We start from the raw sequence: 14,621 nt of genomic DNA, 5'->3' as shown, positions 1-14,621 counted from the left end.
ACAATGAAGTTAAACCTATAAAATGTGCTGGACATGACTCTCTCTGATATTTGAGTATGTAAAGTTGGGGTAGATGGGACTTTATTCTGCCCTGTGTTTTGTAATCTTTCAATCTGCAGTATTATGATTCAGAAAAAAAACATTAAATAAAAACAAACAAATTATGATATCTCAAGCCACATTTCGTTCTGGAATCTCATGTGTGCAATAGTAACATCAGTTAGGATCGTAACACCAGTTTCTTGGGGACCTTCCCCTTTATCCCACCAAAAGTCACCTGATTTCTAACATGCAGACAGATCCTACTTAATCTGCACATTCTCAGGACTCTCTTTGTTTCTTTCGGATTTCACCACTTTGCTTTTCTCTATTTTCCAGGGTTTTGCTCAGTTATCCTTCTTGGTCTCAATCCCTTCATCCTTTCAAAATCTCAGAGTTGCTTGCTTTGCCAGGTTTTTTAGTTTTCACTTAAAATCTCTCCTTGTATGGCCTCGATCTGTTTCTGACACCATTCTGCAAAGTGCCTTAGGATGCTCATTAATTACATGAAAGGAATTTATTTTAACTGAATTCATTCTGGGCAATTGTGCTGGCATAATATATGGTCTAAAGACAAAAATCACCAAAAATTGAATTCCAAACCTGACTCAGATTTCAGGAGAGAACATCAGAACAGATACATTCACAGATTTCTTGATGGCAGGTTCAAGAATGCTGAATGGATGCTGAACAGCAGATTATCCACATGCTTTTTTCGTTGGAAACACAAAACTTTTACAACCATAAAAATAATACATGTATTTGACAGTAAATATATACATAATGGGGCAGAATGTTATGCTTTTCTTGGGCAGGTTGATAAGTAGACAAGGGTGTATTCCCAAGTGCACTTGGTTACTGTTCCAATCCTTGCTGAGTAGAAAATGCCTGTCAAATATCCAGCCCCGGGCTTTTCAATGTAATCTTTCCTTTATGTTACATAAACAAAATTCTGGAGAAATGCAGGTCTGGCAGTACCCTTGGAGAGGGAAACAAGAGTTAATGATTTGAGTTCAGTATGATTCTTCTGAATAAGTCATATCAGATTCAAAACATTAACTCTTTCTCTCTCCACAGATGCTGCCAGACCTGCTGACTTCCTCTCCCACTTTGTTTTTATTTCAGATTTTCCGTATCTGTAGTATTTTGCATGTATTTTTCCTTTAAAATTATTTGATTATCACAGTATGCCCAAAGTTGTTGCGCATATACATATTAACTCTTACCAGTCAAATCCAGATGCAAAAGATGCTTCAATTGCTGGTGCTATCAACTTTGCTGCTGTCATTATAAATCTCTCTGCCATTGCTTTCCTGCACAATTAAATACATATAAAACATAAGTGATTATAATGTCTTTGCAATTAAATTTTTAACCTAACTATAGCGTGCACAATATTCCACAGGATTGTGTCCTTGGCCCTATCATCTTCAGGTACTTCAATTACCTTCCTTCATCATAAAGTCAAAGATAGGGATATTCGCTGATGATTGCTTAATGTGCAGGACAGTTATGACTCCCGAGGTACTGAAGCAGTCCATGCCAAAATGTAATAATCCCTGTACAACACTCAAGGTTGGGTTCATAAGTGAAAACTAACATTTGATCCATACAAGTGCCAAGCAATATGACCATCTTCAACAAGAGAGGACTAAATCATCATTTCTTAACAGTTAATGGTATTGCCATCATCAACAGTGGGTGGACCTATTGTCCATGGACTGCAGCAGTTTAAGAAGCCATCTTATCACCACTTTCAAGGAAAATTTGGGATGGATACTAAATCCTGTCTTAGTAACAATGTCCACTTCCATTGAACAAATAAAAATAATTTCAAAATGGTAGCTTATTGAGGTTTTTCTAAATTTTACAAATAATTCCTCTAGAAACAGGTGAATGAAAAGAAATTTCATGTTACGAATTTGATTCTGAAAAAGCTTGTTTTTCTATTAATATATTTACTATGTTTCATTCAGATTAAAATAAATACATTATTCCTCCACAGGAAATGGCATTATTAAATAAGTACAAAGGAACCTCGATTATCCGAAGGACACAGGCAGGGAGTATTTCATGCGATTAATCGTATTCTGGAAATCAAATGCTGGATAACATAGTTTATCCAAGCATCAGCACTGTGAGGTCTTGCCGGATAATCAGACATTCAGATAATTGAATGCCGGATAATCAAGGTTCCTCTGTATTAGGAAAGTCCACAGCATTAACATGCACTGTGATCTGTTTTTTTTATGAAGTATTGAGTAGCTGATAAATATAGTTTGGAATAAATATATTTGAAACAAGTGACTCAAAATAAACATTGAAATGTAATTTTTTTTCAGTGTGTCTCGAGTTCAACTATTTCTAGAGATAACTTGTTGGTCCAGAAGAGCAAATTAAATAAGTGGCATGTTATTTTTCGAAACAGCAAATTTATAATACCGCTCTCGCTCCATTTGTCTGAGTGGATCATTCTTGATGGCTTCAATCACAAGATTCATATGTGGATCATCCTAAAAATGCAACGGTTTACAATGAGATAACATCACTTTGAAACAGAAATCGTGATATTATACAAATTACTTGATGTGGGAAATGAAACAGACTAAACAAACCAAATGTCAGCAGGAAACACTTGCGTAAGAATGATAATCATGCCAGAAGGATTTGTTTCATAATGGAGAAAATCATGGGACAATATGTAATAGGATATCTAGACTTCTGTAGATCTCTATGACTCTATTGGAAAAGGGATCAATTCTACGTGTTGACACTCGCCTGGGTGAAATGAAACCAAAGATTGACAAGATGAACTGTAAGTCGAAAAGGGTGGTGCTGGAAAAGCACAGCAGGTCAGGCAGCATCCGAGGAGCAGGAGAATCGATGTTTCGGGCATAAACCCTAAATTCTTGATGAAGGGTTTATGCCCAAAACGTCGACTCTCCTGTTCCTCGGATGCTGCCTGACCTGCTGTGCTGTTCCAGCATCATCATTTTTGACTCTGACTCTCCAGCATCTGCAATCTTCACTTTTTCCAAGGTGAAATATAACTAGATATTTTAGAAGCAAAATAACAAAAACAGGGTTCCTTGGATGACAAGAGAGATGGAGATTATATTTAAGGAAAACAGAAGGGTGTATGATGTATGTCAGGTGAAATCTTCAAATAAGAACAAGGTTATATAATAAATTGAATGGGGAGATGAAGGAATTAAGATTTATCAGGGGATAATATGAGCATAGAATGGTGGTGAATATAAAGAGGAATATCTTCTACTGGCGTGTAAATAGTAAAAGAATAGTTAGAGGTGTGGTTGATGCTATTAGAAACAAAGATAGTAAACAAGCTGGGAAGTACAGGACAAAGCTACATTACATATTGAGTTCTTTGTACTGGTGTTTACTAAGGGGAAAATTAACAACATATTGGAACAATGAGAGGTAACAGAAGCAACAAGTAGGGTAAGAGTTAGAAGAGACGGAAAGAGATACCTGGTGTTACATGTGCATCACTCTTGAAGGCGACAGATATATTGAGAACGCAGTTAGTATTGCTTATGGGAACTCAACAGTAATAAATGAATTGAGTACAGCAGATCTTTATAAAGCACTGGTTAGGCCCTAACTAGAGTACTGCATCCAGTTCCAAACACTGCACTTTAGGAAAGATACAAGGATCTTTGAAAAAGGAACACAAGGACAGGAGTCGGCCATTCACTCTGTACACTCCTTGTGTTATCCTCATTACTTGTTTTGCCACCTAATTTTGTGGCATTCACAATTTCAGTGATAGTACATTCACTTCCATTATTCAAGTCATTAACATATATTGTAAATAATTGGGGCCCCCAACAGTGAACTCTGTGGCAGTCCATTAGTTAGGTGTCACTTCACTGAAAATGACATCTTTATCCCAACTCTCTGTCTTGTATGAGTTAGCCAATCTTCTATCCAAGCTAATATGCTATCCAAAACAGCATGGGCTCTTAGCCTATTAATTAGCCTTATGCGAGGCGAGGTACCTTATTGCCCAAAATCAGTTCATAAGATAGTCTGGCCATCATGGGGAAAAGACTGATGAACTTCTGTTGAATTGCCTCTATGGCAATATCATCTTTCTCATATTAAGGAGACCAAAAGTGCACACAGTACTCGAGATGTAATCTAACCAAGCTCATAAACAATTGAAGTAAAACTTCACTACTATACATAAATCCTCTTGTGATAAAAGCTAACATTCTTTTAGCCTTCCTAATAGCTTACTGCACCTGTATATGGGCCTTCAATGATTTATTCACAAGAACATGCAAATCCCTTTGCACATCTACACTTTCCAATCTCTCACCATTTAAGAACCATTTGCACATCTGTTCCTACCAAAGTAGACAACTATGCATTAACCCACATTATTTTCCAGCTGACATTTTTCTCAAAAGCCTGTCCAAGAATAAGCATTGAGAGCTTCAAAAAGAGTGAATACAAAGAAAACATACAGAGCAGTAATTGGAAGTGAGCAACATCAGAATTGAGAAACATCATAGTAAAGGGTGGATCTGGGCTAGGGGTGATGTGGCTACTAAGTGATCATGGAAGATGGCTTGCTGATGGAGCACCATGCATTTCCTGACCCATTAGAGTGCTGTCAAAACTATTTATCTGCTTCATTCAGCTGTTTTTGTATCTTTTTGGTTATGGTGTTTCCTAAACTCCAGCTGATTTGGTTGAATAGTGTTAAATTGCAATGGCTGTCATATTATCAAGAAGTCAGTCTTATTTACATATTATAATGTCACAGCTCACTGAGATAGTGGCTGTAAATCAAGCCCCATTGTTCTGTAGTTCTTCACAAACATGAAAATTTGATTAAAATTGTCCAATTCTACCTAATTACCTGATTTAGTTAAAATAATATGCATGTCATCATTTAATCAACTGTGCAGGTGTCAATAACTCCCATTGCAAGACTTCCATAATCAGTAATGTGAATGCGTCAAAATTGCTGCCATATCCTTTGGTTTCAGAGCACATATATCTCTCTCTTATGTATCCTCCAGCATTACACAGGGTAGGCAGAGGATTTATTGCTTTATAAGAGTAGGAACATTCAGACCATACAACATAATAAGTATAACTAGCCTGGAAACAACCCTCCACCTGGGGCAATAATGCCATTCTGGGGTTCAGAGGTGAGAAGGGTTTGCATAGCATTTCCAAAATGTTCCCACCCCTCATTATCTTAACTTATTGTAGGACAGGCATAGGAAAGGTACCTGCCTCAACTATGCAAATATCTACATTACATTGGAAAGTCATGGCCCAATGCCATCATTGCCATTTTAATCTCTAATTATATACAATACATAAACATAGCCATTTTCCTAAAAATATTTGACCATTTCCTGAGCACCATGTTTCTACATTTCTTCGTTAATTATGTTGTCTAATTAGAATTAGAAAATCATTTGAATTTTTGGTGCAAAACTGTGATCTACTGCCAATAGCAAAGTGTATTGTGGTGATTTGACAAACAGGTATTAGATAATTTGTCAAATGTAATTTCTTTAAACTGCACTCTAAAACATTTTGATGATAACTGTTCTTTGTTGGTATTTGCCTGTTTGGTCAACAACAAAAGTTCATGAGAAAAATAGACAGGCACCAGGAAATTATTACTATTATTGTATGTAGCAACAGTTTTTAAAATAAGATCTAAGGCACACTCCACAGAAAAATCTTAAATACATTTTTATACTAAACCTAAATTCATATTTACAAACTGTTACATATTTCACATTCCTAACATATATTATACAAATAGTCAAAATATACTTGGCATCTTATTGCCAGTTGATTCTTAATTTACTTACATTAGGTGGGATATATTTGTCATCTTCATCAATACCAAGTGGGACCACAATAAGTTTCTGGAATGCTTTCTTCATCTTTTCACGATCACCAATGGCAAAGTAGCATAGAATGAGATTAAAGCTGGTTTTTAAATTTGGGCTTTCACTCATGATATGCTCAAAGGAGGTGATAGCATCAGAGTACTGTCCCATTTTGACAAATACAACGCCAATGTTCTGCATTATTTTAATTCTGTTTAACAAGAAATTAAAATGAAAAAAGCAATAAGCTGTAGGCACATGTTCAATATCCTTCACCATTACCAGGAGCCAAAGAACAAAAACCTTTTTTTCTGTTATTCAGCCTAAAAGTTTGCAAATTATTTAAAATTAGCCTTCGGGAGGTATTGGATTCATGACACTCATTACCTCTAAATCATCATGTAGTTTGTCTGATAGCAAGTACTGAATGAATAGAAATTTCCTCCAATAAACTTTGGACAGATCAAAGCCAAAGTGTTTCATCCCAAACACAACTCCATTCTCTAGTTTTGGAGGCCGAGGGATGACCTTACAGAGGTTTGTAAAATCATGAGGGGCATGATGGCAGAGTCTTTTTCCTAGGGTGGGGGAGTCCAAAACTAGAGGACATAAAGTTTAAGGCGACAGGGGAAAAACTTAAAAAGGACCTGAGGGTTAACTTGCATGCAGAGGATAATGCGTGAATGGAATGAGTTGGCAGAGAAAGTAGTGGAGATAGGTACATTTACAACACTTAAAAGGCATCTGGATGGGTATATGAATAGGAAGGGTTTAAAGAGTTATGGGTCAAATGCTGGCAAATTGGAATAGGTCGGATTGGGATGCCTGGTCGGCACAGATGAGTTAGACTAAAGGGTCTATTCTTATGCTGTAGGACTCTGAGTCTAGCCACTGGAATCAGTCCTCTCCCTGACAACTGCCTGAGGCTGAATTAAACCATTCACAACTTTAGTGCTATACCTGAACCAGTGTTGAGTTTCTGATCATATATCTATGCCATCTCTGGAACCATCTACTTTCACCTCCATTGCATCAGTGAACTCCTCCCTGCCTACGCACATCTGCTGCTGAAATATTCATCCATATATTTGTTACCTCTCGATTTGGGTATTCTAGCACTCACCAGTTCAACATCCCATCATCAACATTTCATAATGTGAGGTTCCTAAAATTCTGCTGACTGTATCTTAACTTGTACAAAATCTTGCTCATCTATCACTCACACAAAGCCTGACATACAGCATACAGTGGTTTCTGGTCTGGCAACATGCCAATTTTAACATGTTCTCATTTGCTTTTAAATTCTTTCGTATCCTTGCCCTTCTTGCTTTGGATTTTTACTTGTTTGTGAGATGCTTGTGTAGCTGGCAAGGCCAACATTTATTGCCCATGCCTAAATATTCTTGAAAACATGTTGGCAAACCCTCTTTTGAACTGCTGCAGTTCACATGGTGTAGGTACATCCATTGCTGTTATGAAGCAAGTTCCAGGATTTTCGTTCAGTGGCTGTAAAACAATTGCACTACAATTCAAAATCAGGATGACTTTGTGATTGGGAGAGGAACTTGGAGGTAGTGGTATCTGTTGCCTTTGATTTTCTAGATGGTAGGGGTTCAGTTTTGCAAGATGCAATAGGAAGAACTTGCTGTGAAGTATCATGCCCATAGTACAAATGGCTGCTACTCTACATTGATGGTTGACAGAGTGGATATTTAAGGTAGAAGCAGTTTACAGGGTTGCTAACATTAACTACACTGTCGACGGATTATTTGGGAAGTAATAATGAGGGCTTGTAAGTAAGCTACTGGAATAATCATGGATGATTTTAATGAAAAATGAAAGCTTGAGGATAGGAAGAATTTTAGAATTCAGCAAAGATGAATCAAGGAAGTGACAAAGCGAGAATAAAATATGAATACAAAATAGCAAGAAACATTAAAACAAATTGTAAAAAATTTCTGTAAATACGTAAAGAAAAGGTGAGCTATGAATTACTTACGGGCAGAGACTGGAGAATTTGGTACATGAAATATAGAAATAACAGGGAAGCTAAATAAGTACTTTGTGACCATCTTTACAGAGGAAAACAAACCTTTCTGAAATAATCAAGAACCAAGGCTTGAGTAAGAGTGTAGAATTAAAATAAATCAGTATTGGTAAAAGAATAGTATTACTGCTTAAATTAATAAAACTGAAAGTCGACAAATTCCCAGGACTCTATGACCTTCACCCTAGCGTGCTGAAAGGGATGTAGGGATGCTCATCTTTCAAAATTGAACTAATTTTGCCACAGTGCCTGTAGCTTGGAAGGTTGCAAGTGTAATCTCATTTTCTAAGAAAGGAGGGAACTAGATAACAGAGAACTACAGACCTGTTAGCTTGGATTCAATTGTATGGAACATCCTACACTGATATAAGAGTGTGATTACTGGATAATTAAAAAATGATTGTCAGAATGGAGAACCAACATGGATTTAAGAAGAAAAAAATCTTGTTTTTTAAATTTTAAGAGTTTAGAACATAGAACATACAACAGTACAGCGCAGTACAGGTCCTTCAGCCCTCGATGTTGCGCCAACCTGCGGAACCAATCTGAAGTCTATCTATCCTACACTATTCTATTTTCATCTATATATTTATCGAATGACCATTTAAATGTCCTTAAAGTTGGCGAGTCTACTACTGTTGCAGGCAGTGCGTTCCATGCCCCTATCACTGAGTAAAGAAACTACCTCTGACATCTGTCCAATATCTATCACCCCTCAATTTAAAGCCTTGTCCCCTCGTGCTAGCCATCACCATCTGAGGAAAAAGGCTCGCACTGTCCACCCTCTGATTATCTTATATCTCTCAACTAAGTCACCTCCCTACCACCTTCTCTCTAATGAAAACAGCCTCAAGCCCCTCAGTCTTTCCTCAAAAGACTTTCCCTCCATACCAGGCTTCATCCTACTAAATCGCCTCTGAACCCTTTCCAAAGCTTCCACATCCTTCCTATAATGCAGTGGCCAGAAATGGAGTTTCATCGGAGTTTTGTACAGTTGCAACATGATCTCATGGCTCCGAAACTCAATCCCTCTTCAAATAAAAGGAAACACATAGTATGCCTGCTTAACAACACTATCAACCTGGGTGGCAACTTTCAGGGATATTTGTACATGGGCACAGAGATCTCTCTGCTCATCCACCTGCCAAGAATCTTGTCGTTAGCCCAATACCCTTTATTCATGTTGCTCCTTTCAAAGTGAATCACCTCACAGTTTTCCACATTAAACTCAATTTGCCACCTCTCAGCCCAGCTCTGCAGCTTATCTATGTCCCTCTGTAACCTGAACCAACCTTAGTGCCATCTACAAATTTACTAACCCACCCTTCCATGCCCTCTTCCAGGTCACTTATAAAAATGACAAACAGCAGTGGACCTAAAACAGATCCTTGTGGTACACCACTAGTAACTGAACTCAACGATGAACACTTCCCATCGACTACCACTCTCTGTCTTATTTCAGCTAGCCAATTTCTGATCCAAACCACTAATTCACCTTCATCTCATGCCTCTGTAATGTGTGCAATAGCCTACAGTGGGAAACCTTATCAAATGCCTTACCAAAATCCATGTACACCACATCAACCACTTGACCCTCAACCCCCTGTTTGGTCACCTTCTCAAAGTACTCAATAGGGTTTGTGAGGCACGACCTACACTTCACAAAACAGTGTTGTCTATCCCTAATCAACTTATTCCTTTCTAGATTATTATAAATCCTATCTCTTATAACCTTTTCCAATACTTTACTCACAATCAAAGTTAGGCTTACTGGTCTATAATGACCACGGTTGTCTCTACTCGCCTTCTTGAACAAGGGGACAACATTTGCAATCCTCCAGTCTTCTGGCACTATTCCTGTAAACAATGACGAAGGCTCTGCAATCTCTTCTCTGGCTTCCCAGAGAATCCTAGGATAAATCCTATCAGGTCCAGGGACTTATCTACTTTTACACTTGCCTGGATTGCTAACACCTCCTCCTTGTCAATCTCAAAGCTTTTCACTATGTCTCGGTACATGTGACAATAAATTCAATTCAATTCAATTCCATCCCGTCTAGTCTAGTAACCTGTACATCAGTATTTTCCTTGACAACACTGTCTTTTTCTAGTGCAAATACAGACGAAAAATATTCATGTAACGCTTCTCCTATCTCCTCGGACTCCATGCACAACTTACCACTACTTTCCTTGATTGGACCTAATCTTTCTCCAGTCATTCTTTTATTCCTGATGTACGTTTAGAAATCTTCAGGGTTTTCCTTGATACTATCTGTCAATGACCTCTCATGTCCCCTCCTGGCTCTTAGTTCTCTCTTCAGGTCTTTCCTGGCTAGTTTGTAACTCTCAAGCACCCTAATTGAGCCTTCACATCTCATCCTAGCAAAAGCCTTCTCTTTCTCTTGACAAGAGATTTAACTTCCTTGGTAAACCACAGCTTCCTCGCTTGACCACTTCTTCCCTGCCTGATAGGTACATACGTATCAAGGACATGCAGGAGCTCATTTCAATTGTGCCCATCCCCTGTGGTTTTCGTTCCCACTCGATGCATCCTAAATCTCGCCTAATCGCAACATAATTGACTTTCCCTCAGTTATAATTCACGCCCTGCGGTATACACCTATTCCTTTCCATCACTAAAGTAAACATAAGCAAACTGTGGTCACTCGGAGGTCAGACAGGAATTGACAGATTTCTAGTTACCAATGTCATCAAGGATATAGGACTAGTGACAGAATATGGCATTGTGATATATAATCAGCTATGATCTAGAATGGGGAGCAGGTTCAAAGGGATAGGGAATTAACTAGGTAAGAGAAAGCAAAGAGTAGGCATAAATGAACTGATTTGGCAAACTGTAATTCATGAGTACAAAAGGAATAAGTGCTGGACCATCAACTATTTATTATTTGTATTAATGATTTGGAAAGGTTTGGAGGGATAATGTGCCAAACGCAGGCAAGTGGGACTAGTTTAGCTTGGGAACATGAGCAGCATGGACTAGTTGAACCGAAGAGTCTGTTTCCATGCTATATAACTCTTTGACTTAATTGATTTCTAGGCTGAAGAGGTTATCTTATGAGGACCGATTAGACAGGTTGGGCCCTGAGTCTATTGAAGTTTAGAAGAATGAGAGGTAATCTTAGGGAAATAAATAAGAACCTACAGAGATTTGAGGGCACTGGAGGCCCAGTCTCTGGATTCATTAAAGAAAGAGTTGGATAGAGCTCTCAAGGATTGTGGAATCAAGGGTTATGGATTTAAGACAGGAATAGGATACTGATTAAGGATGATCAGCCATGATCATATTGAATGGTGGTGCAGGCTCGAAGGGCAGAATGGCCTACTCCTGCACCTATTGTCTATTGACTGGGTGGATACAGACAGGATGTTTCCTCCTGTGGAAGCTACCAGAACCAGGGGCACAATTATGAGGCATCTCCCATTTAAGACTTGAGATGAAAAGAAAATGTTTCACAGAAGTTTGTTAGTATGTGCAATTCTCTTCCCCAGAAAGAGGTGGACACTGGAACACTGAATATCTTGAAGGCTAATTAAATAGGATTTTGATTAACAAGGGAGTCACATGTTATGCGGGTAGGCAGGCACAAGCAGATTAGCCATGATCTTACCCTATGACACAGCAGACCTGAGAGGCCAAGTAGCTTACTCCTGTCTCTTAGTCTACGTTTGCATGCATGGAATTCAAGTGTTAATCAAGTGCTTTGCCTTGTATGGTCAAGTTGTACTCATCTAGGAGTGTGGAGAAGAATTGAGTACATGACTGATTTGAGCCTTGCATATGCTGAACAGGCTTTGAAGGGTCACTTTGAAGAGTTACTTCCCACAGAATTCCCAATCTTTGACCTGCTCTTGTAGTCACAGTATTTATAAGGTTGGTCCTGTTAAATTTCTGCCTCTTGGTAGCCCCAGGATGTTGATGGTAAGCATTCAGTGATGGTGGTGTCTTTGAGTATTGAGGTAAAATGGTCAGATTCTCCCTTGTTTGAGACAGTCATTGCCTGCAATTGTGTGGTATGAACATTCCTTACATTTATGATCTTAAACCTGAACGTTGTCTAGGTCTTGATGCAAGCAGGCACAGACTACTCTAATATCAGAGGAATTTCATGTGGTACAGCAGATTATAATCATCAGTGAACAACCCCACTTCTGACCTTATGGTTGAGAAGATCATTCATGTAGCAGCTAAAAATTGTTGATTCTCAGGCACTATCCTGATGAACTCTTGCAACAATGCACCCTTAATACCATTAGATCAAATCAGTCTTGAACTCAAGGCAAGTCACTCTCACCTCACCTTTGGAATTCAGATTTTTTTGTCCATTGTTGGAGCAAAGTGCTGTACTGATGTCTGGAGTGGCTCTGATAAAGCCTAAACTGAAAATTGGTCTGCAAGTTATCGAATGACCATTACTTGACAGCATTGTCAACAACACCTTACAACGATTTGCTAATAATTGAGAATAGACAATGACGCAGATTGAATTTGTTACACTTTTTATGGACCGGACCTTATTGGGTATATGCCAGTCCATTATCTGTATTGGCACAGCTCAGGCAAAGTCATACCTAGTTTTGGAGTACAAGACTGCAGTTCCACAACTGAGATATTGTTAGGGCCCATTGCAAGTAATCTATCCAGAGCTTTCAGCCATTTCTTTCATATCATTGTAATGAAATGGACTGGCATCAATGATATTGGGAACCTCAGGAAAAGCCAAGATGGATTATTCACTTAGCACTTCTAATAAAAGTAGTTCATAAGTGTTTTAGTCTAGTCTTTTGAATTGATAGGCTTGGCTCCACCATCATTGAGGATGTGGCATTCATGGAGACTCCTCCTTTCATTATTTGGTAATGCTCAACCATCATCATGACTGGAGGTGACAGAATTGCAGAGATTTGTTGTGATCTATTTATTTTGTGATCGGTGGAGCATTAATCCAAATCCACCAACATTACCACTAAATTGCCTAGTCTAGCCCACAACTCTTAGATAGCTACACCTCTCAAATTGTGGTTGTTTGCCCCTCCCTAATTTTAACACTTTCACCATTGGTGAGCATGTGTTTTGCTTGTTATTATGTTATGTAAAATCTAATTTCTGACAAATTCTGTGTGTTTAGTTGCCATAATCTACATTGCATACATTTTGCATTAGTGGAATGGGGATTAACATAACTTGAAGACCTGTCCTAGAGCCTATCATGCACATCATGCCAGAAGTTTTGAATTTCCTCCTTAAACCTTGAAACTAAAATATTCCTTGAAAATGATCATTTTTATTATTTGTTCCAATTCCCTTTATGTGGCTAGGTTTCAAATTCTGTTTGGTAATGTTTATGTGGAGTGCCGTGGGATGCACTACTATGTCAAATGCACTAGACAAATGCACGCTATTACTGTCGTACAGTTACATTCTATATGGTAAAACACTATTAGAATCCCATGGTCACCAATGTAAAATTGCAGCATCGTATAATAGAACATAGAACAGTAAGCGCAGTACAGGCCCTTTGGCCCTCGATGTTGCGCCGACCTGTCATACCAATCTGAAGCCCATCTAATCTACACTATTCCATGTTCATCCATATGCTTGTCCAATGACGACTTAAAATGTACTTAAATTTGGCAAATCTACTACCGTTGCAGGCAAAGCATTCCATACCCTCACTACTCTCTGAGTAAAGAAACTACCTCTGACATCTGTCCAATATCTATCGCCCCTCAATTTAAACCTATGTCCCGTCGTGCTCGCCATCACCATACTTGGAAAAAGGTTCTCCATGTCCACCCTATCTAAACCTCTGATTATCTTATATGCCTCTATTAAGTCACTTCTCAACCTTCTTCTCTCCAACAAAAACAGCCTCAAGTCCCTCAGCCTTTCCTCGTAAAACCTTCCCTCCATACCAGACAACATCTAGTAAATCTCCTCTGCACCCTTTCCAAAGCTTCCACATCCTTCTTATTATGCGGTGACCAGAACTGTACACAATACTCCAAGAGTGGCCACACCAGAGTTTTGTATAGCTGTAGCCTAACCACATTGTTCTGGAACTCGATCCCTCTATTAATAAAAGCTGAAACACTCCATGCCTTCTTAACAACCCTGTCAACCTGGGTGGCAACTTTCAAGGATTTGTGTACCTGGACACTGAGATCTCTCTGCTCATCTATACTGCCAAGAATCTTACCATTAGTCCAGTACTTTGCATTCCGGTTACTCTGACTAAAAGTGAATCACGTCACACTTGTCCATATTAAAAACTCCATTTGCCACCTCTCATAATCTTACAATAAACTTTTAAGTGGAGGTGTTTTGGGCCAGTTAGTTCAATAACTTTAAAATTATGATTTATGATCCTTTACAAACAAAAGAATTCAATTTTATAGATATACTTATAAGTTTGTAGATTTAAAAAACAGTAGGGTATGATACAAATAAAACAAATTTCATTTTCACAGGTTTGTCCAAAAAACTAGTACTATACTCAGTATATACCTACCAAGTATCCTTTATTTAATCTATTTTCTATAATCATTCACAATGGATTGCAAGCTAAATATTCCACTCATTGTGGCATCAATAGTATGTATTGCTACTTTAAATTGTATTTGTC

The 14,621-nt window shown here is 38.3% G+C and overlaps 1 protein-coding gene across 2 annotated transcripts in view; it reads right to left on the bottom strand.

Moving 5' to 3' along the window:
- The window catches only part of ift88 (intraflagellar transport 88 homolog), a 122,112-nt gene that overhangs the window by 64,970 nt on the left and 42,521 nt on the right, over positions 1-14,621 (bottom strand). For both annotated transcript variants that reach the window (XM_060826712.1, XM_060826713.1), the window contains 3 exons: positions 5,907-6,138; positions 2,482-2,552; positions 1,266-1,352 (listed from right to left, as the gene is read on the bottom strand). In XM_060826712.1, coding sequence (XP_060682695.1) covers positions 1,266-1,352; positions 2,482-2,552; positions 5,907-6,138 — 390 coding nt within the window. The remainder of the gene's footprint in view (positions 1-1,265; positions 1,353-2,481; positions 2,553-5,906; positions 6,139-14,621) is intronic.

The sequence above is a fragment of the Hemiscyllium ocellatum genome, chromosome 6 (genome assembly GCF_020745735.1).
Source record: "Hemiscyllium ocellatum isolate sHemOce1 chromosome 6, sHemOce1.pat.X.cur, whole genome shotgun sequence".
NCBI lineage: Eukaryota > Metazoa > Chordata > Chondrichthyes > Orectolobiformes > Hemiscylliidae > Hemiscyllium > Hemiscyllium ocellatum.
Note: the sequence above shows the minus strand (reverse complement) of the source record. Positions and strands in the feature narration are given on the sequence as shown.